General features: G+C 38.7%; 1 protein-coding gene across 5 annotated transcripts in view; it reads right to left on the bottom strand.

Annotated features, from left to right (window-relative positions):
• LOC104611540 (pre-mRNA-splicing factor SYF2-like) overlaps nucleotides 1–19,988 on the bottom strand; it is a 40,333-nt gene extending 20,345 nt beyond the window's left edge. For 2 of the 5 annotated variants that reach the window (XR_737686.3, XR_737687.3), the window contains exons 1-2: nucleotides 19,786–19,987; nucleotides 19,342–19,511 (exon numbers count right to left, since the gene is read on the bottom strand). Coding sequence is in view for 3 of the 5 variants with exons in the window: in XM_010278631.3 (XP_010276933.1) it covers nucleotides 19,342–19,465 (124 nt within the window). In the remaining 2 variants the exon portion in view is untranslated. Of the gene's footprint in view, nucleotides 1–19,341; nucleotides 19,512–19,785 lie in introns of all 5 variants that reach the window. The other 3 variants (XM_010278631.3, XM_010278632.3, XM_010278633.3) reach the window with 2 other exon arrangements.
• Between the last annotated feature and the right edge of the window lie 4,938 nt (nucleotides 19,989–24,926).

Genomic DNA, 24,926 nt, shown 5'->3' with positions numbered 1-24,926 from the left:
TAAGACTTTGAAGAATGAGGCACAAGAGAAGATGCCATTGGGGGTAAGTGTCCAAATTCTAGAGTCCTCCCTAGTGGGGTCTAAGACAACATTATCAAGAAGTGCAATAAGGCTCGAAATATTGTCAAGGTCTGAGTCCCTCAAATCCCTTCTTAAACCCAAGTTCCACCCAATCCTAGAAGTGGAGGAGGACGGGGTGATGAAAGACGAGATCGGCTCATTTTTCAAATCAAATAGAGCATACAAAGAAGGAAATCGATCCTTTAAAGGGGCACTCCCCACCCAGGTTTGTTCCCAAAATTTTATGGAATTACTGGAATTCAAGTCATATCGGATATTAGGGGAGAAAACTGGTAGCAGGTCATGAATGGCTTTCCAAGGAGAATTTCTTGTGGTCCTAGCTCTGATTCCAGCGTCCCATCCATTGTGCTCCAACCCATGAATACTTGCCACTATTCTAGCCCATAGCTTCTCCTTGAAACCTCCACAACCACTTCCCCAGCAGAGTCATATTCCTTCTCCTAATACTCCCAAGCCCCAAACCACCACACGACTTACTCCTACACACTATCTCCCAGCTAACTCTATGATCCCTCTTCTCTTCTCCCGACTCCCACAGAAAATCTCTCATTATCTTCTCTAATCTATTAGCAATCTTCACTGGGATTTTAAACACCAACATGAAAAAGATGGGTAAGTTAGCAAGCGTGGCCTTAATTAGTGTAATTCTCCCACTAAGAGAGAGGTAGTTCTTTTTCCAGGATACCAATCTTTTTTCAAACCTTTCCATCACCGGGTTCCAGAAACTCTCTCTCTTGGGATTATCACCTAATGGTAATCCTAAGTAGTTCAGAGGCCACCCCGAAACTTCACACCCTAGCACTTCAGCACTCTCCCTGATCTCTCCCTCCTCCAAATTCACCCCCACTACACAGCTTTTCCCAAGGTTAACCTTCAAATTGGACATTTGCTCAAACAGTTGTATCACCGACTTTAAGTTCCTGATAAACCTCACATTACCACCTTCACAAAACAGAATCGTGTCATCAGCAAACTGTGAGTGAGGGAGGTTTCCACCCTCCAGCCTCTAATGAGCCCCCTAGAATCTGCTCTGTGAATCAGTTTCCCCAAAACCTCCGCAATTAAAATGAACAAGAAAGGAGAAAGGGGGTCTCCTTGTCTTATACCCCTACTGGCTGGAAAGAAATCTACCACTGTCCCATTCACTAGCACTGAATAATGACAATTCCAGACACAACCCATGATCCACTAACACCATCTAGCCCAAACCCGAATTTAGTTAAAATTTTCCTCAAGAACTCCCAATCCACCAAGTCATAAGCCTTTTCCAAGTCTAGCTTACAGACCACTCCCTTCTTCTTATCCCTCTTAAAGTTCTCCACACTCTCATTAGCAATTAAAATCTGGTCTATAATTTGTCTTCCACTCACAAAAGCTCCTTGATAGTGTGCAATGATATCTGGCAGTACCTTCTTCAACCTCAAAGACAACACTTTTGCAATGATCTTATACAAGCTATTAACCAAGCTTACTGGCCTAAAATCCTTTGGGTGGGATGCATCTTTCTTTTTTGGAATTAAGGCTATAAATGTAGAGTTCACACCCGGATTGACAATTCCTCTCCTAAAAAACTCCTCAAACACCCGCAAGAGATCATTTTTCAAGATATCCCAACAATCCTGATAAAAAGCCATTGTAAACCCATTCGGCCCTAGAGCTTTTGTTCTATCCATAGAAAACACAGCCTCCTTGATCTCTTCTATATTAAAGCTTCTTTCCATCCTTCTCCTGTTCTCCACCCCTACATCTGGCCAATCCAAACCTTCTACCCACACCTTTCTACTCACAGGCCTTCTTAGAATAGATTTTAAGTGCTCCACACAGGCCCTGGCAATCTCCTCTTGTTGTATTAACTCAACTCCATCTACTACCAATTTGGAGATAAAGTTCTTCCTTCTCCTGCCATCTGCTAGAGAGTGGAAATACCTAGTGTTTCTATCTCCCTCTTGCAACCATTTACACCGAGATTTTTTTTTGATGAATAATATTAATAAAATTGGGGTGCAACACGAGGACTTCCCAGGATGTCACCCATCTTTACACCGAAATTTTTGCCTCCAGTTAATTTCCTCCTTGTGCAGGCAGTCCTCTAACTGTCTTCTCAATTCTCTCCTGAGGTCATTGTCTTCCTCTCCAAATTCTCCCCTTTCCTCTTTAAAGTCAAGGCTTTCAATCTTCTTCATCAAGTCTCCATTTCTTTCTTCTATCCTCCCGAACTCCATCAAATTCCACTCCTTGATTCTTGCTTTCAAGAATTGTAGTTTCTTATGGAATCTCATCCCCTCCCACTCCACCAACGGGTTACACTCATGCCACCACTCCCCCACTTTGTTAAGAAACCCTGGATGAAGTAACCACATATTTTCAAATCTAAAGGGGGTAGGACCTCCACACCTTTCCTCCTTACATAACACTATGGGCCAGTGATCTGAGGTCACCCTTGGGAGAACTCTAGCATCCAAGGTTCCCCAATGTTCTTCCCAATCCAAAGAGAATAGGAATCTATCCAGCTTAGAGAAAATGGGTCTAGATTGGAGATTTGACCATGTAAATGCCTTATGTGCTAGGGGAATCTCTTTAAGCTCAAAGGCATCCACAAAACTGTTAAACTTCCTCATGCTTTTTGTCACCCTCTGGTTAACCTTGTTGGACTCTTCCGAGAATCTAATCACATTGAAATCCCCACCCATGCACCAAGGCCCATCCCACAACCCTCTAACATCAGCCAGTTCCTCCCACAGCTCCTTTCTCTCTCTGTAGTCATTCGGTCCGTAAACATTTGTGAGCACCCACATATAATCATCCTCTTGTTGCTTAAACTTCATGGAAACCGAGTACTTTCCGATCAACTCCTCCAGACCTTCAACCACATCCCTCTTCCACATTGTTACAATCCCCCCGGAAGCACCCCACGATGGAGCCGCCACCCAGCTAATCCCCCTGGCTTTCCATACACTCCTTGCCCATTTGTCATTAAACTTCATTCTCTTAGACTCTTGCAGCAACACAATGTTTGGGTCATACCGTCTTATTACCTCTTTTATTGTTGCTCTCTTCTTCGCACTCCCAATTCCCCTTCAGATTCCAACTAAGAATCTTCATTCCGCTTCTTTTTACAAACCCCTTGCTACCTACCCACTACTTTCCCCCTTTCCTTCTATCTCCTTTTACCTCGAGCTTCTTGTCTCCTTCTACATCTCTCTTTAATCTCTCTACTTCACTCAACCTCCTCTTCTTTGTTATGATCTGCATCTTCCTCTTTTGTAAACTTTCTTTCAACTCGTTCAAATCTTCCAGCCTACAGCCCAACTTCCCTACAAATTCTGCTATCGTGTCTTCTCTCCCCGATTCCACCACCCCTACCCTTCCTACAGAATCCCCTTCATCTCTATCCACCTACCTTTCCTTCCTCTCCTCTAGTCCCACCTCAGTTCTTTCCTCTCCAACCTTCCTCCCCTTAATGTTACCTCCCTCCTTCCTTGCTTTCTCCTCGTAATCCTCTCCATCTCTACCCTCATTCCTTTTCCTCCTCTCCAATAACCCCTCCTCTCTTCCTTCCTCCCCTTCCTTCCTCCAAATCAGCTTCCCTTCCACATCCTTAAACACTCTTTCAATGATTTCCCACACTTTTCCACTCCTATACCTTTCTTCCCGCACCTTCCCACAATCCTTCCTTCCCCTCTCCCCCTCCTCAGAGAGCCCGCCTACTAGCTCGGCTGCATATTCATGGGCTACAGGACATGGTACAGGAACGGAATCTGGAACCAAAGACACAAGAGACACATTAGTAGCACAAACCAAAATCACATGGTTACCTGGGACTGATGGACAAGCTAGAATAGGACTGCTCCCGGCCTCCTTCTCTTGTTCCAGAGGTTGGTAAACAATTATCTTCCTGAGTTGGTTGGGAAGTACTTCTGTCCTTTGGTCAACCTGGTGATCTTTCCACTCTACCCCTGGGTCACCCCTAGATGGTGTATTCCTGCTCTGCTTCCGGTTCTCCCAGTTTTCCCCTTCTAATAAACCTTGTGCACTCTGTGGTCTTGGGAGTGAGATAAGCCGATTACAGTCTTCACCCTGGAATAATCTTGCAATATTCCACCCTTCCATATCACCTCCAGCACAGCTGCCTTCATCATTTATACTGCCCACGCTAGAGCCATCAACAGAAAGGTCCTCCGATTCATCATCGCCTTCACCGCACTGCACCCATCCTTCAAACTTCTCTTTCTTCTCTTCAGTTCTTCCCCTAGTGAAACTTGGCTTCGGCCTCTCTGAGAAGCCTCGCACGGGGCTAAGTTCCTTCAAACTTCGTCAGGAGACCCACTGTAACGCCCTCTTCTTTTCTGGTTTCCGGCGCTGCGCGCATTCCCCCTTTTGGCTCGCGGCTGGGGACGATGTTAGACCGTAATCGATGTCTATCATAGTCAAAACCCCAGTCACATGTTTCATTAAAGGCTCACGCGCCTTTTTAACAAGCTAGGTCGGGCCCGCTGACCTGTTTGGGCCTTTAAAAATACCATTAGCAGCCCACATGGGCTTTTGCTTTGGCCCATTCTTAAACACCCGCGAGCTCACGTGACTTTTAAGAAGGTCACGCACGTCCAACCCCGGCCCCGGTTTGGTTTTAACAGGTCTATGTTCGGTTCTTCCTTGGACCAACCCCTTTTCCTTGTTCAAAAAAGTCTTGGCGCCGGTTACAACCTGTGCAAAGGACCTGCCACCCTCCAGACTGTTCACTGCTTCCACACGCGAAAATCTCACCCCCTGCCTGCTACCCTTTTGTTTCTCCAGCAAATGTTTTTCCATTTTAGTGAAAGTGCTTTTCTTGTTTGAATCCTCCAACCCTTTCTTGCCACGCAGCTCTTCTTCTTCAACCTTATCATCTCCCTCCCTACGAGCCTCTTTCCAGAGCATCGATTTAGTGGATGAAGCCAGCCACACTGAGTAGCAATGCCCTTCGACTAGCACCTCTATTTTCCGAGGAATCTCCTCAGGTTTTACTCCATTCAATAAAATGGAAGCTGAACGAAGGTCTCCCCAAAAGGCACCTCCTAGTGATCCTCCACACATCAAAGCAATGGCTTCAGCAGTTTCTTGCTTCCACAAGTGAAAGGGAAGACCTAAAAGACGCACCAACACTCCATCTTCAACAAAGAAATCTTTGGAGTTTGATCCCGGACACCATCTTGATACTGTGAAATTTCCAAGTTTAGCTTGGATATTTAAAGCCTCAACTTCTACTCTGTTCTCAAGCAGATCCAGCAAAGCCTTGTCCTTCTCAAAAGGTGTTGAAATAAATGTGCTCTTCAACTTCAAACTTGCTGTTAACAGATCTGCAACTTTCCTCCAGTCAAGAATGGGAGCTGAAGCTTTAACTATCAGTTTACTTTCCCAATCACCTCTGTATGTTTACTCCCATTCTGTATTTACCTGCCCCAGCTATCACTAAAAGAGTCTCTTGCTTAATATTGTTCACCATACTACTAGAACTGCTTATCTTCCTTTTTACTATTGCTTCTCTTTTAACACTCAGGCGTTTCAGCAGTTCACATAAGGCGCCATGAACTGCCTTCCAGCCCTGACTCTTCCTTCCTTCTGGAAAGCAGATCATCTGCTTTCTACCCTTGCCAAAAAATTCTGTCAAGGAGATAAAATAACCTTTAAGGTTTCTCTTACACTCTACAACAAACCTTCTTCCAGTTTCTGAGAGAAGCTCTTTCCAACTATTTTGCTTGCCTTTGTTACTTGCACCTTCCACAAACTCCTTGAGCCCTTCAATTACCCCCACCCCTTCTAACAGCACCATCCCTCTCTTTGCTTCCCTGATTTTCAAGCTCAGCTGACCATTTAATCTCAGTTCCTCAAATAGGAGCTCCTTAGATTCAATCTTCAAAGCTTTTTTCCAATGGCCTACCTCCACAAATTCTCCCATCTCAGTTCCTCACCCTCTCAGCAACCCTCTCTTTGCTTCACCCTCTCACCCTCTCACCATCTCAGACAATGGCAACAGATTCTCCCATCTCAGTTCCTCACCCTCCTCCTAAAGAAACTATTGCAACTGCAAATAATGTTTCTCTATTAGAGGAAGAGGGTCCTACCCTTCATTATATGAATCGATGCAAGAACCAAGTATGATGTGCTTCAGTGATTTTTCTGAGGATGAAACAAATTGGCAAACTGTAGTCAAGGAGGCAAAGGGGGCAGTCAAGCCCATACAAATTACACTCTCCAATTCTCCGCGCATTAAATTTCGGGAACGAAGAGCCTCCACAAAGAACAATAAGAAAAAAAATAAGAGGAGATTTAAAATGGCCCACTTATAGTTTTTAGTTGGGCCCAACTGCACAGCCTTATTTAGCCCATTTAATGGCTTCACAGCAGGCCATACGTGGGCCTCACAACAACTCATGATACAGCAGCCCATTTAGGTCCATCAAGATTAAGCCCAAGCCTCCTTAAATAATTTAAGAGGCTGGGACCACTTCTAAAAGGGGGTTAAATGCAAAGAAAGTATTAACTCAAGCCCTCTTAAATACATTAAGAGGCTGAGACCACTTCTTAAAGAGGGTTAAATGCAAAGAAAGTTAAACCCAAGCCCTCTTAAATACATAAGAGGCTGGGGCCACTTCTTAAAGGGGGTTAAAGGCAAAGAAAGTTAAACCCAAGCCCTCTAAAATACATTAAGAGGTTGGGATCACTTCTAAAGGGAATTAAATAAAAGAAAATGTAATTCAAACCCTCTTTAAAAAATATATATATAAGCCCAAAACTTTAATAAGCTTTCAAATTCTGCCCCTTCTAATATTTTCGGTTCAAATTGGCCATCAATACCCTTAGGAGCCCACTTGATGTTTAATTAAAATTTCATCAAATAAAAAAGTAATAAAAAAAGGGAGTAAATCACATCCATCTTTGGATGCTAAAAAAAAGAGAGACCTATTCAGAATCCTATTCAGATTAGGACTCTTCTATTCCAAAAAAAATTAATTACATGATTATTTTCAAAAAAAATCCTACTAAAGCCAAGACTCCTTCACGAATCCTACTTAAATTAGGACTCTTATTTTATGAGCCTACAAAATAATTATCTTGGTCAAAAACAACTCGGGATCAAGATTTAAGGGTGGATCAAAGATATTTTGATAAAATCAAAAAGTCCTACTTCAGCTAGGACTTCCAACTATGAAAATTTATGATTAGCCCTTAAATACTCAAATCAAATCATACAATTAATAACATCAAGCATAACAAAATCGAGATTCCTAGTTGCACTAGGACTTCTCAATTTAACAAGATGAGTAACTATAAAGCCTCGTCAAATCAATCAAATAGTTAGATTATATCAGATTTTGTCTAATGAAAGATATTGCAAGAGTCCTAATCATACTAGGACTCTTCCAATTTTGGTTCAATTCTTTTCTAACGATAGAACTTTCATAAATTTTGACTTTAACTGCTTATTTGAGCCCTATATGCTTATATTCTAGGATTTTGGGCCCACAGTGCTCAAGGGGGCACTGTTGAAGGCATATTTTTATCCAAATAATATTTAAATAAATTAGAACTCAAATAAGTGGGTTGGCTAATCTGCTAGACAAATCATTAAAACCATAAAAAAGTATCCCGTATGGGAGTTCCCCCTCTTTAAATGGGGAGTTCTCTCTCTTTAAGTGGGGAGTTCCCTCTCTTTAAGTGGGAGGGACAGGTGTCATTCACCCATAGTTGTCAAGGCGATGCCTAGGTGGGTGCCTAGGCGACAAGGCGCCCTTAGTAGAAGATCAAGACCGTAATCAGTCTTGAATCCTAATAGGTTTTAGGTTTACAAAACAGAAGAAAAAGAGAGAAAAGGAGAGAGAATAGAAGAGAAACAGGAGAACACAAGTGGTTGAAAGGAAGGACAGATTCTTATTGATCTGCCGCCGCCACTTTCTTATTATTTATAGGTTATGTTTAGTACATAATGGAAAGGACACATCTGCCCTTAGTACTTACATAATAAATAAAGTAAATAAAAGCTTAAATAAATAACAACTGAATTAACAAACTGACTCAAACTGACACTACCATAACTTGAACAAATAACTACACATGCTGTCCTACGAACACAGTGGGGACCACTGCAGTGGGGCCCACATCAGTGTTCTCTACACTACCCCTCAAGTTGGGAGTAGATATCTATCATTCCCAACTTGGATAGGTCTATCTCTAGCTTCTTCCTTGGTACAGCCTTGGTGAGGATATTCGCGAGCTGCATATTAGATGTGATGTACGGAAGACACACTTCTTGTGATGTGACCCTTTCTCACGCAAAATGTCGATCAACTTCGATATGTTTAGTTCTGTCATGCTGCACTGGGTTGTGGGCTATATTAATAGCTACCTAATTATCACAATACAGCATTAAGGGCTTTTCATAGTCAATACCCAACTCTTCAAGTAGTGACCTCAGCCACAAGATTTCAGCCACTCCATTAGCCATTGACCTGTATTCCGCTTCAGCACTAGAGTGGGAAACAACACTCTGCTTCTTACTCCTTCAAGAGACAAGGTTACCTCCCACAAGGGCACAATATCCAGAGGTAGACCTTTTGTCATCAACACTCCCAACCCAATCGGCATCTGTATAGACTTCCACCCTCATGTGATTATTGTTCTTGAGCAGTATAACTCTACCCAGGCATCTCTTCAAATATGCTAATATTCTCTCTGGCGCAAGAAGATGAGAAGTTCTAGGGGAGTGCATGTACTGGCTAACAACACTAACTGCATAGCTGATATCCGGCCGAATGAGGCAGAGATATAGAAGCTTTCCAACCAACCATTGGAACATAACTTTGTCTTCAAGAGGCTCCCCGCCCTCTGCACTAATCTTGTGATTTTGTTCGATGGGTGTATCAGCCGGCTTAACACCCAACTTTCTAGTTTCCGCCAACAAATCTAAAACATATTTTCTCTGAGATATAAAAATCCCCTGCTTGGATCTAGCAACCTCAATACCCAAAAAGTACCGTAGTGCACCAAGATCTTTCACCTCAAACTCTTGATGAAGAAGTTGTTTGAGGGACTCAATCTCATGACAGACATTTCTTGTCACCACAATATCATCAACATATACTGCAAATAGTGTCAGAGAGGACTCCACCCTTTTGATGAATAGTGTATGATCTGACTGGGCCTGTACATAACCAAACTTTCCAAAGGCTAATCTGAACCTATCAAACCAGGCTCTAGGTGACTGCTTCAAACCATACAATGCCTTGTTCAATCGGCAAACCTTCTTACCTGTCTCTGTATCATAGAATCCAGGAGGCAACTGCATGTAAACCTCTTCCTATAAGTCTCCATTCAGAAAGGCATTTTTTAACATCCATCTGAAACAGGGGCCATCTTGGCTACTGGAGCAAAGGTCTCCAAGTAGTCTATACCATAAGTCTGAGTGAACCCCTTTGCAACTAGCCGGGCTTTGTACCTTTCAATAGAGCCATCAGCATTATACTTCACAGTGAACACCCATCTGCATCCCACCGGTTTCTTCCTTTTGGTGGGTCAACCAGTGCCCAAGTATTATTCTTCAACAGGGCATCCATTACGACTTGCATTGCATCTTTCCATTCTGGAACTGATAAGGCTTCTTGCACTGTTCTTGAAATAGGGACATCGGCAATGGAAGTGAGATAGGACCGGTAAGATGGAGACAAACGATCATAGGATAAGAACTGTGAGATGCTGTGAGTTGTAGAGGTGGTACAATGTTGTTTCTCTTTGCGAATGGCAATAGGGAGATCAAGGTCATCCACAAGAGGGGAAGTGGCAACAGTGAGAGGTATCTCAGTAGGCTCTGGATCTGGAACCGCGGAAGGAACTGGAGCTGGCCGGGACTGCCGATGACGAGGATCAACCTGCCTGCATCGCCTGTGATAGACTCTCAACTCCGGCTCCCTCTAACCACCCTCACCACTACAGCCTTCACTATCCAGTGGAATAGGTAAAGGAACAGCCCCACTCAAAACAGCCCCACTTCTATCAGTCCCACTTCCACTCTCACTGCTCTCCCCCCGAGGAAAGAAACTCAAAACAGCCCCACTCTCACTGCTCTCCCCCTGAGGAGAAACCCTAGGATAATAGGGTGTCTCCTCAAAGAAGGTGACATCCATGGAGACAAACCGTTTCCCTAAAACCGGATCATAGCAGCAATAACCCTTTTGAGTTTGTGCATAACCAAGGAAAATGCATTTGGAGGCCTTAGGTTCAAACTTGGAATGATGAGGCCCGAGAAGAAACAGGTACAACCAAAGGTTTTAAGGGGAACAATGAACAACTCCTCGTCTGGGTATAGAAGGGAAAAGGGGGTTCTCATATCAAGAACCCGGGAAGGAACTCGATTAATGAGATAAACTGCCGTGAGGATAGCATCACCCCAGAAGCGAATAGGTACATTGGAGGTAAACATAATGCTTCTAGCCACCTCCAAGATATGCCTATTCTTCCTTTCGGCAACACCGTTCAGCTGTGGTGTATAAGGGCAAGTGCTCTAGTGAATAACTCCATGGCTAAGAAGGTAGGAGGTCAATGGCTGAGCAAAGTATTCCTTTGCATTATCAGATCTAGGGACTTTGATTTTGGTCCCAAACTGAGTGAGAACCATCTGATGGAAGTTTTGGGTCAGAGCAGGAACCTCATCCCGAGAACGCATAAGATAGACCCAAGAAAAACGGGTATGGTCATCAACAAACAGTAGAAAATATCTGTACCCACCCATAGAAGAGATATGATATGGCCCCCAAACATCAGTATGCACAATATCAAAAGAGGAATTACTCCTTTTATTACTTAAAGAATAAGAGGTTCTACAATGTTTGGCAAACTCACAACTCTCACACCTCAACTTTGATAACTCAACAGACTCAAATAAAGCAGGAAACAGACTCTTCAAAGACGTAAAAGACAAATGACCTAATCGGTTATGCCAAAGCAGGAAACAGACTCTCTAAGCAGATAGATCCCGTTCGTCTCACGGCCAGTCCCAATCACCTTCCTCGTCTCCAAATCCTGAAAAACACATCGGTCAGGGAAAAAGGTTACTGAATAGTTCATGTGTTTGGTAATACTACTAACTGAAAGCAGATTAGTATCAAGCTTGCAAGACAGAAGATAAAGAGATAGTATCCGATAACTTGATGCCCCCCTTGCCCGAAATGGGAACAAGAGAGCCATCAGCAATGGATACTCTATCTCGGCCAGAGGACAAGTGATAGGAAGTGAACAAAGATGGCAAACTAGTCATATGGTCAGATGCACCTAAATCTATTACCCAACAGTGGTCAATATTACCTGGAGCTGAAGCATGGTAAGTTGAGGCTCGAGTACATAAATGTGCAAATGCAGATGTGGCAGGAGTTGATGGTGACTGAGATGGCTGAGTTGAATTCCCAACTTCCTTTTCCAACTGTATGAGGGCAGCCCGAACAGCAACTAAAGTCTCTAGGGATGTGCCTGATGAGGATGTTGAATCAGTGTTCACGGCCACATGAGCATTACCCTTCTTATTTCTTAGTTTTGCTGGGACCAAGTGAGGATGTAGCTTCCAACAAGTATCTTTTGTGTGCTTGGGTTTCTTGCAATGTTCACATACCAGATCCCGTTTATCTTCCTTCTTCCGGTCCCTTTCTGAATCACCCCCTGGCTTAGGTTTAATAGTTGTCAAGGCTGGGAAAGAGGGTTAAGGCTGCATCATGACTTTCCTCCTGGTCTCTTCACTATGCACCAGGGAGTATGCTTGAGAAAGGGTCACACTATCTCTTGTCAATATCTGTTGTCACACAATGTCATATTCTGAATTTAAACCAGCCAGAAACTCAAATACCCTATTTGTCTCAACTTGCTTTCTGTGAGTCTGTGCATCTTTGAGACTCTCCCACTCAAGGGTCTCTAGATGGTCAATCTCATGCCCAAGGATTTCAAGGTAGAGAAGTAGACAGAAACTGGCTTCTCTCCTTGTTTAAGGTTGTTCACCTCACACTTCAGTTCATAGGCTCTAGCAACATTAAAGGGTTGGGAATAGGTTTCTTTCACAACATCCCATATCTCTTTGGTTGTCTTTGCTCACAAGTAATTTTGGCTGATATGTGACTGCATAGAATTACACAGCCACGCCATAACCAAATAGTTCTCTTGAACCCACTTAGTGTATGTTGGGTCCTCCTTGGAAGGTTCTTTCACATCTCCCAAGAGGTAACCCAGTTTTCCCCTTCCTCCAATAGCCATCATGGCTGATTGAGCCCACTCCAAATAATTTGACCCATCAAATCTCATAGTGTAATCTGAAACCCGGTTTCAGATACACTACCATAACTGTGGTTTCCAAAACTACTTTCTTCCTGACCCTTAAACTCCATCTTTGATCAAGATTCAGTGGCTAAAAACTGTTAGAGTCACTATACCAGAAAACAGAGTCAAACAAGCAGGTCTAAAAACTGATCTGAAACCAACACAAATCTGATTTGATCTGAAATCTGATCTGATCCGAAATCTGATCTGAAACCAACCCAAATCTGATCTGAAATCAATCGCCTATCACAGTATAGGCAAGGAATCAACTCAAATCTGATCTGAAATCAATCGGCATGCACAGTACCAGGCAGCCTGTCAATCTGAGATGCTATTTTCTAAAATCACTATTGTGGGGCCCACTGCTGCGAGAGCAAAATTAGGGTTTCAACTGTGGGTCTGAAACAAGTTCTCAGCTGCACTCTCCAAGCAGTCCACACAAGTGGGACTTGTCGTAGGGCAATATGAAACCCTAAAAACTAATCACCTCTGAGAGGGAAAGGGTTCGGCCCAACAGTCAAACCCTAGAAACAGATTTAAACACAGTTCGGCCCCTACTTCTAGATAGGTCCAACCTATCTCGACTAATTGCAGTCTCTGAAACTCAATAAAAAAAAAAAAAAACTTACTTATGTACCTCGGTTTACTGTCTTCTAGGGTTACCTGAACCCTAACCTTCGCTGCTTCTTCCTGATTACCAACTCTCTGCAAGCTGCGGCAAGTCTTCAACTGCTGCGAACCTCTCCTGGTAATCTCCAAGATTCAGCCATCGAATACTTCTTCAAAGCTTCCAGCCCTAGCTAGTCCTCATGTGGTCGGCTGGACTAGACACACATGAGAAGCCCTAGATAGGCTCTGATACCAAGTAGAAGATCAAGACTGTAATCAGTCTTGAATCCTAATAGGTTTTAGGTTTACAAAACAGAAGAAAAAGAGAGAAAAGGAGAGAGAATAGAAGAGAAACAGGAGAACACAAGTGGTTGAAAGGAGGGACAGGTTCTTATTGAAATGACACATCTGCCCTTAGTACTTACATAATAAATAAAGTAAATAAAAGCTGAAATAAATAACAACTGAATTAACAAACTGACTCAAACTGACACTACTATAACTGGAACAAATAACTACACATGCTGTCCTACGAACACAGTGGGGACCACCGCAGTGTTCTCTACACCCTTTGAGGCTCGCCTCACCCAATCACCTAACAATTTTCTACTCCCTACTATAAAATATTAATTCATACTTTTTTGAGATTATAATTATAAAATAGACATTATTAAACTAAAATAATCATTTTGTGTGTTTACATTACTAATTTCTTTTTATTATTTTCTTATTTATTAGGGTTTAATCAACATAAGCATTGCTAAATGCTATCAATACTTTTTATTTTCTTCTTTTCCTATAACAAAAATAAGGGTTCAGCCCCTATATTTTTTTAATTTTATTTTCCTTTTCTTCTCATGAATATGTTGATTTTCTATACTTTAATATGAAATTTATACTTTTCTTATGAAAACCATGAACATTTATTAAAGAAATATGGTTATGGTACCTAGGGAACTACCCTAGGATCTATTTTTTAGCATGAAAAAATTCATCGCCTAGGCGCCCCCCCCCAAGTCGCCTAGTCTCGCCTGGGCGCCTTGAAAACTATGCCTTCACCTACGAGGAGGGGGTAGTTACATAACTACCCCACTCCCCATTTAAGCTCCTTAAGGGGAATCTAGAAGCACACACACAGATAGGCAGAGAGATTCTTCGGAGAAATTTTTCACAAGAGATTCTTAAGAAAAGCAAAGATAAGGAGAGAAGAAAAGAGAAGTGCTCAAGGGAAGGCAGGGAAGGGAAAGTCTCACTAATACAGGTAGAAAAAAAAAGAAAGTCCTCGATGTGAATACTTCCTATATATGTCTTCTGCTATGTATCCTTCTTCCTCTCTCTTTTATTTTCGCTTTTGAGAAAGGAAATAGACGGAAATAAACCATCTACAACTAGGTGCCTCTACTTGGTTGATTATGGTCCCTCTTTCAAGACAAAGTTAGGGAGTAAACCATCTACAGTCTAAATCTCAAAGGCTGATTATGGTTCCCTTCAAATGAAAATGAAGAGCAGAGGGATGAAAATCGTCTACAATCAAATATTTAATTTGATTGACAGCGATTCCCTTTTTGTATGCAAAATTCCAAGGATTAAGGCTGTCTACAATCACAATTTCATCTGATTGACTACAACTTATTATAAAGAAAGGAGTGAGAAGGAAATTTTCTTTGTATTAAAAAGAAAAGAGAAATGTATTGTTGTATAGTTTCCCAATTGTATTTTCTTTTTCTTTCCTCTCATTCTTGTACACTTGATGTAAAAGAAGAGCAAATGAAAAGTTCTTTTTTTTTTTTCATTGATCAAAAAAAAAAAGTTCTTTTTAAGTACCCTATTGTTCTTTTCTTTTGTTCTATGCGTTCATATCTCCAATTCAGAATCAAAAGGTGTTCTCTACTTTCTTGTGGAGATGTAATTAAGGGGAACAATTCGTATGATTCCCTGAATGGGCCTTACCCAAAATAATAAAAACTCAATCACTTGTTTGAGTGAATTATGTTGCATGAGAATTTATTAAAATTTTCACACCAACATGCATGTAAGTGCAATTTCACTAAATCAGCACCCTATTTTGTGGACTGGTAATTGAGAAAGACCTAATTACAGGTTATATCATTTGTTATTCAGTCTTAAGCTTGTGGGCTGTGATAGTTACAGAGTTTGTTTGTGGATTCACATTCAGGTAGAACACCTGCAGACTTGCTTAGTTTTTTTTTATTTTTTTTTTGCTATTTTTGCATGAAATTACTTGGTAATGAATGCAAAACTGTAAATTAGTACTTGCCAATCAATAAAACAAGAAAAACTGTTAATTAATAATAGTTAGTTTGTAAGTTATAGGTAAATCATTTGGAGTTTGTAGTTTGTACTCTATATCACTGTATGATGCTCTTTTTTCTCATTTTGGATGTTAAAATATTGATAATTGTTAAGAAAATGTTGTCTTCCTTCAAAAAGGCATACACCTCCTTCAAAAAGGCATACACCTCACCTAGCACCTTGCACCTCAAGCACATTAAGGCTCTTGTGCTTTTTTTTTTTTTTTGCACCTTGGGCATTTAAACCATTAGGGCAAACAATAAACAAAGTTAATAATACCCCATGCACACAAGCACAGGGGGTTGGGGAAAGTTTTTCCTTGCTGCCCTAGCAAACCCCCTACAAACTACTACTGCACCTCTCAAAAGAAACAAGTATAAACCACTAAATTCCTTAAATTACTCTCCATATGCTTAAAAAAGATCAACAAAGACAATACTCTCACCAATAATTTAGAAACGGAAAAGAAAGCTCTTTTGAGTACCACAAAGGAGATTGATCCAGCAGAAGAGTTCAATCCTTTATCAGAGGTGTGCAAATTGAAAAGATCTCAGGCGAAGTTGAAGTATGATAAATTGGTCGTGACTGATGAAATCAAATGAAGACAAAGAGCTAAAGTGGCTTGGCTAAAAGAGGGGAACAGAAACACACATTTCTTCCATAAAATGGCAAATGCAAGAGCCAAAACTTCTGTAATTACTAGGTTGAAGGGGAAGGTAGGGTGGGGGAGTCTAAGGAAGAAATGAAGACAGAGGCAACCAGTTTTTATAAAAAGCTTTATAAAGAATCTTGGATCTTCAGACCATTTCCTAGGTCCCTTCCCTTCAAACAGATGAGTGATGTTCAGTCCACCTTCATTGAAAGACCCTTCACAAAGGAGGAAATAAAAGCAGCAATTAAGATGTTGGCAGATCAACAATCCCCGGGGCCAGATGGGCTTACAAATCTTTTTTACATTAAATGCTGGGACTTTGTGAAACAAGATATTTTGAATGTCTTTCAAGGCTTTTATGAGAGAGATTCATTGCAAAGGAGTTTAAACACTACTTTTATTACCCTTATTCCAAAGATTGAAGGTGCAGTGAACATAAAAGATTTCAGGTCGATTAGTCTTCTACATAGCTTCTATAAAATCTTAGCCAAAGTCCTTGCAGAGAGAACGAAAGGGGCTTTAGGTAGTGTTATCTCTAACAATCAAAGTGCCTTTGTTCCAGGTAGACAGATGCTTGATTCAGTTCTTATTGCTAATGAACTGATTCATTCAAGAAAAAGCGAGGGTTCCCCAGGGTTGATTTGCACTTGATATTGAAAAGGCCTATGATCATGTTAATTGGCGATGTGTTGATCTTGTGTTGCAACAGATGAATTTTGGGCAAAAATGGAGAAACTGGATTGAAGTATGTATCACCTCTCCAAAATTTTCTGCTTTGATTAATGGACAATCTACAGGCTTCTTTGATAGTTCTAGGGGTCTTAGATAGGGTGATTCCCTGTCTCCATTACTCTTTATATGTGTAATGGAGATCCTCACTTTGTTTTGTAAAAAGGTTGTTGATTCTGGTGAGTGGGAAGGTTTTGCAATTGCTCCGGAGGGGGAGAAGGTTAATATTCTCCAATTGTTCCGGGTAGACAGATGCTTGATTCAGTTCTTATTGCTAATGAACTGATTCATTCAAGAAAAAGAGAGGGTTCCCCAGGGTTGATTTGCACTTGATATTGAAAAGGCCTATGATCATGTCAATTGGCGATGTGTTGATCTTGTGTTGCAACAGATGAATTTTGGGCAAAAATGGAGGAACTGGATTGAAGTATGTATCACCTCTCCAAAATTTTCTGCTTTGATTAATGGACAATCTACAGGCTTCTTTGATAGTTCTAGGGGTCTTAGATAGGGTGATTCCTTGTCTCCATTACTCTTTATATGTGTAATGGAGATCCTCACTTTGTTTTGTAAAAAGGTTGTTGATTCTGGTGAGTGGGAAAGTTTTGCAATTGCTCCGGAGGGGGAGAAGGTTAACATTCTCCAATTTGCAGATGATACACTATGTTTTGTGGATGCTCCTCCCTCTCGGGTGGACTTAATTCTTGGGATCTTATATTAGTTTGAGGTGGTCTCTGGTCTTAAAGTCAATTGGAACAAAAGTCAAATCATTCCAGTGGGTCAGGTTTCCGACTTAGTTGATTGTGCGGAGATTTTGGCATGTTAGATTGAGTCCCTTCCAATTAAATATTTGGGTCTTCCTCTAGGGGAAAGTTGTGGGTTGTCTTCAATTTGGGACCCAGTTATTGAAAGAATGGAGAGAAAATTGGCGTCTTAAAAGGCAAAATATATTTCTTTTGGGGGTAGGGTAACTTTGATTAAAGCACACTATCCAATTTAGCTACCTGTTTCCTCTCCCTTTTTCCTATCCCAAACAAAGTTGCAAGAAGGCTTGAAAAACTTCAAAGAAATTTTCTCTGGAGGGGTTGGGATGAGGAGAAAAAAATTCATCTTGTTAGTTGGGATCAAATCCGTCTCCCCAAGGATTAAGGTGGTTTAGGCATAAGGAAATTAAAAACCTTTAATTCTGCCCTCCTTTGTAAGTGGATCTGGAGATTTGCAGTTGAAAATGATGCTTGGTGGAGATCTCTCGTTATTGGTAAGTATGGAGTGGAGTGGGGCAACTGGAGAACTAAGAACCCTCCTCCTAGTTGGGGAAACTCTCTGTGGAAAGGGAAAATGAAGAACTTCTCCGTTCTTGCTGATGGGATCTTAATTAAGGTCGACAATGGTAGTAGAACCAAATTTTGGAAGGATCCTTGGTGCTTGGATGGTTCCCTTGCTGAATCTTTTCCTCTCCTTTTTCAATGTGCATCTAACCAAGAGGCTTTTGTTGCTGAGTGTTGCAACTTGTCTAGAGAGTCAATTATTTGGTCCCTTACTTTTAGAAGGAATCTTTTCGACTGGGAGCTGAAAGAGATAGTGAACATGTTGACTATTCTTCAGTCTCAAAAAGTTGATTTCTACTCAGAAGATAAGTGGTATTGGAAGTGGAATCCAAATGGTGTTTTTTCTGTCAATTCTTTGGCTTCCAAACTTTGTAGAATGGGTGCCACTGATTTCCCTTGTTCTCAGGTGTGGAATCCTATTAGCCCATCTAAATCCAACTTCCTGGTATGGACTATGGTTCTAAATAAATGTCTGTCTAGAGCTAATCTTGTGAGAGGGGGCATTCAGCTTTTGTACCTTTCGTGCAGTCTGTGTGGGAATAATTCTGAATCTACTGACCATCTGTGTATTCACTGCCCGTTCTCTTCTCAGCTGTGGAACCACTTTTGCAGCTCCATAAACTTAAGATGGACTATTCCAAGATCGGTAAAGGAGCTTTTGTGTTGCTGGAACATCAAAGAGCTTAACAAGAAAAGGATGGAAGACTATTCTTAGTGTTGTCTTATGGTCCATCTGGTCCGAGAGGAATAGTAGGCTTTTCTATGATAAGGCCTTAAGTCCAGAAGATTTAATCTAGAAAGTTGTGGGCAAGTTAATCTCTTGGGTGTCAGAAGGAGTTTAGAAATTGTAACTTGTCAGTTGCTTTTCATTCTAGTTCTTGGTGGAGTATGTAATTGCTGAGTTATTCATTCTGCCTTTCTGGGACTGATCTCAGCTTGTATGTGCTGCTTTTGATTCAATAAATATTACATTACCTTTTTCCAAAAAAACAATTAAAATTGCAGTAAGCTGCATCATTTTTAAGGTGGCTTCCTAAACAGATATATTAAATAATTTCTAACCAAAACAGATAAATTTGCAACCCAATAAGGTTTATCATAATTCCAAGAACTCTTCTCATTTCTTTGCCCTTTGTTCCATATTTCTTGTTATAGAACATAGTTACTAAGAAAGCAACCAAAAGAAATTCTCTACAAAGGAACAACAAAGAAATCAGCTTTGATCAAAGTTATAACAAAATAAAAGAAATTTAAACAATCCCAAGTTCCTAACAGTAACGGGAAGAAAAAGAAAGTAACCTGATTCCTCTTTCTTGATCCACTCCTTGGCTTCAGCTATTTTTCTGAAGCAATACTCAACGCATTCATGGTAGGGATTGGAAGCATTTATGCAATCAGGGTGTACTCTTCTTTCTTCAGACATCCTTACTTCACTTCCAGCAATAACACACCCAAATCCCCTTAATCTACTGTAAAACAAAAACAAATTTACGAAATTACATCCACATCATAAGTTCAAGCGCAGTTTACTAAACTTCAAGCCCTAATCTCCTCCCTCTTATACAAGTATTCAGAGCCTATCATCAAGAAAAAATCGCGAGCAACCACGTTAAGCACCCAATATATCAACGAAGAACAAGAAAAATTAAGAAGTAGCTAGAAACCAAACAAACGGTAACAGAAACATGAGATTAAAGAAAATCAAAAATTAGAAATACAGAAATCTAGAAAGCGATGCCAGACCTCAAGCCAATCTTACAAAATTGAACCAGTGCTGCAGATTATTAGGGTTTTGTTCGTTCACACTAGCAGGAAACAAGAAATTGTAAGTGACAGTGGATGACCCAGCAGCCGGTGACCTTCGCCTGGACTCAAACCGATGGAAAAGGGAAGAGGAAACCGGAAGGACGAAGGAATTGAGAAGGAGTGTTTTGTCGCAGACCCTGATCGAGAGTCTCCGTCAGCGCCTTGTGTAAGTAGCAGCTTAGGACTGTTAGATTGGTATCGTACTACGGGGAGTACGAATAGCAGAGCTGTGGGGATGTATGGAACCAACCTGGATAATGCACGCTATACGCCCAGCCCATCAGATATTCTGATCCAAAGAATTAAAAAGATAATATATATGTGTGTTTTAGTTTGTTAAGTAAAAGAACGTAAAAGACAAGAAAATGTGCGTATAATTAAAATGTTAAATTTTGACTCTAGTTTCATTCTTTAACCAGAGAATGACCCCGAACTTACGACAATTACACCTATATAATGTAGTAGGGGTGATGAGGGTCGGGCCGGGCTTTTCACTTATATAAGGGCTATACTTTAGGCTCGGGCTCAGCCCGGGCCAGGGTTCTGAACCTGAAACATAAGTTCTAGTCCAAGTTTATATGGGCCTGGGCCGAGCTGGGCCTGATTTCGAGTTAATGTCATTCATATGTAAAATATTATATATCTATATAATTAATGATATAACATTCATATAAATTTATTTTATACATTATATAATATAAAATATTACATATAATATAAATTATACATGTCATGTTATAATATTTATATATATAATATATAATATAATGTAAAATAACATATATACATATATATACATTATACATAAAATGTATAAGTTTAAATATATGCGGGTTGAGCCGGGCCTAAACACAAAACCTAGGCCAAGCCTAGAATTTCCAAGCCGGACTTGTGTGGGCCGGGTTGAAATGATCACCCCTAATGTAGAGTATTATTATTGTTTTATTCTTTATTTTTGTTTCTTTTTTATATTTACAAGAGTTTACGCTTGATTACTTAGTAATTACCCACTTTGAAGGGGTAAGATTCAACTCATTTTACAAATTCATGTTCAGTGATAGTTAAATGGAATATTAAGTGGTTGATTTGGTAAATCAGTGATAAATGCTCCTTTACTCTTAAGGCTTAGTTTGGAAGAAGTATAAATACAAATATTTACAATACAAATTCATACAAAATAGTATAAAATATATAGTTTTGCACTCTACATATTTGCATTTGTACTCCTTCGAAACGGAGCCTAAGTATCTTGCATGCAAAAAAGTTTCTCCTACTCCTTTACCCTTGCATTGACCTCAATTTAATTACCCTTGCATGGAAATCTCACTCTCAAATGACATTCTTATCCAAAGAATCAAAAGAATCACCATAATTGATTATCTAGAGCAATACTAAGTAAGGTCATCTTTATTCATTCAACTATCATTGAACATTAACATTAATTCATACACCAACACCATGTGTAAAATGGGTTGTATATATGATAACTAGGTATGGATTCATATTTATTATCTTCTTCACCATGTAAGAACTTAAACGTGTGTAAATTGTTGATCCATTAAACCCAAACAAATGCCTCATATGAAGGCATTAATGGTATAATGTTATTTGGATGAGGTCTCTATTGTTGCCCCATTACTAATTAACAACATAAGTTTGCCAACAAACAACAACGTTACTTAATCAATGATTTTTTAAAACACTTTTCAATAGAAAAATGCATCAAAATGAGAAATCAAACAAATAGAAAAAGATAAAATCTTACCTTTTCAAATTGGATTATTTCCAAGTAATAAGGGGTAAAGTCTTGTAGATAAGAAGAAGAAAAATGTAGGGTAAAAGAAAATGGAAAGATCTAATTGTAATGAAAAGATATGATTTGAGTTATTTTAAATGGTATGGCTAAATCTTGTTTGTTTGAAATGTGATGTTCTTCAAGCCAATCACCCAAACGGAAACAACATTGCATTAAAAACTTGTTAAGTCACTTGGTGTTGACAAAAAGCTAAAAAGAAAGAGTCAAGGTATTGTTAGTTCACTTGCTATAAGATCCATTGTTCACATTTCGGTGAGATTATAAGTATCTTTATTAATGTTTTAATTTGAAGATGTATAACAATTGCTAGTGGGGCACTATTTGACCAAATTTAAAATAGTATCTGCAATATGGAATGGATTATGGGAGGTGGGTTTTTATCAAAACTAAAGGGGGTATGTAATTGGTTAAAATTCTCCCAATATCATGTCTTTTTGGCATTATAGATTTTTCCTTAATCAAAATATGGAATACTCGTAATAAAAGGGTATGACCAATTCGTATTTGATTCAACTACTTAACTTTAATGGAACAACAACAGAGACATAAATAACATTAAGGTCATTAATGCTTTCATACCAATCAACAACAATAAGTTGCCAAAAACCATTAATAGTACTTAAACCGTGATATTTCATAACATTTTTCCAACAAATAAATGCATTGAAATTAGAAATAAAATAAATAGAAGAGAGTTATAACCTTACCCTTTTAAAATGGATCATTGCCACGTAATCAAATATAAACTTTTGTAGATAAGAAGAAAAATCCTGGGTTAAAGAAAATGAAAGAATACGGTTTTAAGCTATATCTTGCTTGTTTAAAATGAGATATTCTTCAAGCACAGTAATCCAATGGAAATAGCATGGCATCAAAAGCTTGTTAGGTCACTTGAGTATTAGAAAAAAGACTAAAATGAAAACATTAAAGTTTTGTTGAATTCACTTTCATAACAATAAGTGTCAAAAATTAGCAACAATACTTAAACCAATGATTATTTTTGAACATATTTTTTTCAAACATAAATAAAACAAATGCAACAGATCATTTTACCCCTTCAAAATGTCACCAAGTAATCATGTATAAACTATTTAAACAAGAATAAAAATATGATAAAAGAATAAATGGAAAGATTCAATTGTAATAAAAATATACAATTTGAGTGGTTTCAAATTGTATGGCTATTTCTTGCTTATTCGAAATTAAATTTTCTTCATATTAACCCTATGTGTTTTGATGGCAACAAATCAATTGACAATACTAACAATTTGAACACAAGTGTATAGTTATACCAAATGATTTCATTAGATAAACTAAAATGATAATAAGCTCATTTGAAGAATACTAATGATTTAAAATGAGTACTTATATCAAATGGTAGAACAAATACTCATTAAGAAAGAAAAGTGTTCTCATGAAAAGAAAAAGAATAAGACATCACGTTCTTACAACATTTTTTATTTCTCTGGGACTTGATGTAATTATTTGTAAGATGCATAACAATGGGTTTGACCTATTTTGGTATAACCAAAACCTTAGAGGCTAATGGTTAAATGCATAGGCCTTTCATAGACTTTAACTAAGTTTATCATAAAGTTCCTAAAGTTAGATATGGTCTAGTTTATTGCCCACAAGGTACTAAGTCAACTAGTTGTAATAGTCAAGACTGATATCACATAACTTTGTTTAATAGTTGACTAATGGAGTAAGGGTATTTGATTATGTTTATCAATCGAGAATATAACTTGTTAATTATTAGAGAATAAATATTCTCTCATACATGTACTAGTCACCTACTTGAAATTGACAGTAAACTACCTACCTTAACAGAGTTCAAATAATTGACTATCTACTCATGTTAGTTAATTACTTCATGAAGTATAAAAAAAATTTTTTACTATTTGAAAAATCAATGGGTTTTTCTTTTCATGTAAACATCTAACAATGTTGGAAACAAGTTTTAAACATTTATAATAATGGTTTAGTCCATTCCTAATGGATTTATAACAATCACAAGCTCTCTAAACATGATTTATGCTATATATGCATGAATTTGATATGAAAATCTTAAGAAAGTGAATTAAGCTTTATTGTGAAAAGTAAAAATAAAGCATTGGCAAGAATGCAACTTTGCTTAAAGAGATTATGAATTGAAAAATATTTTATCCTTGGAGAAAAAAAAAACTTGAAAAAGGCTAATTTGTACTTCATTAATCATCTTCAAGAATTACCAATATCTTCAAATGCGTTAGTCCATACTAATTACCCATTATTACATTCGAATAATTTTTTGTATCACATATTAACCTAGTGAGAGGCATTGATTATTATGTTTTTATTGTATATTTTATTGTAATTGATCACCTAGTGGTTTTCTAATCGATGGTTGTTGAAGTGTTCAAAGTTTGAATATTGTAGAGGATGGGATATCATTTGTAAGTTTATCGAATTAAAAGTCTTGTTGAACCTTGGAAATTCAAATGTTGTAAGAGTCTTATTAGCACCTATGAAGTCTAAGTGTTGTAAAGGTCTTGTTGGTAACTATAAAGTCCAACTATTGTAAAGGTCTTACTAGCATTCTAAGAGTTCAACTAATTTAATGGGAATTATTAGGTAGTATGCTTAGAGAGATGATGTATGTTTAGTTTGGTTGAACCTTTATAAATCTTATATGTACTTTTGGTTCTTTGTAGTGTTTGGACTTATGGCCTTAGTCAATAGAAGATGAATTGGGTATAGCTTAAAAACTTGGTCTGTTTCAAGCTTAAAACCATCTATAAATCTAAATTTAAACCTTCGTGAAAATTCAATACAAAATGCAGTAAAATAGAGGCTGAATCAAATAATAGCAGTTGTATAAAAGGCTAATCAATAGAATCAACTAACTACTATATGATAAGTTGTAGATAAAAACAAATGAACAGCGTATAACTACAATAGTTGCAAGTATTAGCAATTAAATAAAGATAAATATTAATCACAAGTAACTTTTTAGTTTGAAAATAATACAAATACAAATATATACAATGCAAATACATACAAAATACATGGTTTTGCACTCTATGTATTTGTATTTGTACTCATTCCAAACTGAGCCTAAATAGCAGTTGAAAGTAAATAAAATAATAAAGTAAATAAGTTTATATAACTGTAGATTAAAGAATAATGAAATAAATAATTTTAATTAACATAAAGATTAAACAATAAACTTAAATACCTATAGAAATGTAAAGACAACTAAAAATAAATGACAGTTGCATAA

The sequence above is a fragment of the Nelumbo nucifera genome, chromosome 1, assembly GCF_055504915.1.
Source record: "Nelumbo nucifera cultivar China Antique chromosome 1, China Antique-T2T, whole genome shotgun sequence".
Taxonomy (NCBI): Eukaryota; Viridiplantae; Streptophyta; class Magnoliopsida; order Proteales; family Nelumbonaceae; genus Nelumbo; species Nelumbo nucifera.
The sequence above is the reverse complement of the archived record's forward strand: the minus strand, read 5'-3'. Positions and strand labels throughout refer to the sequence as shown.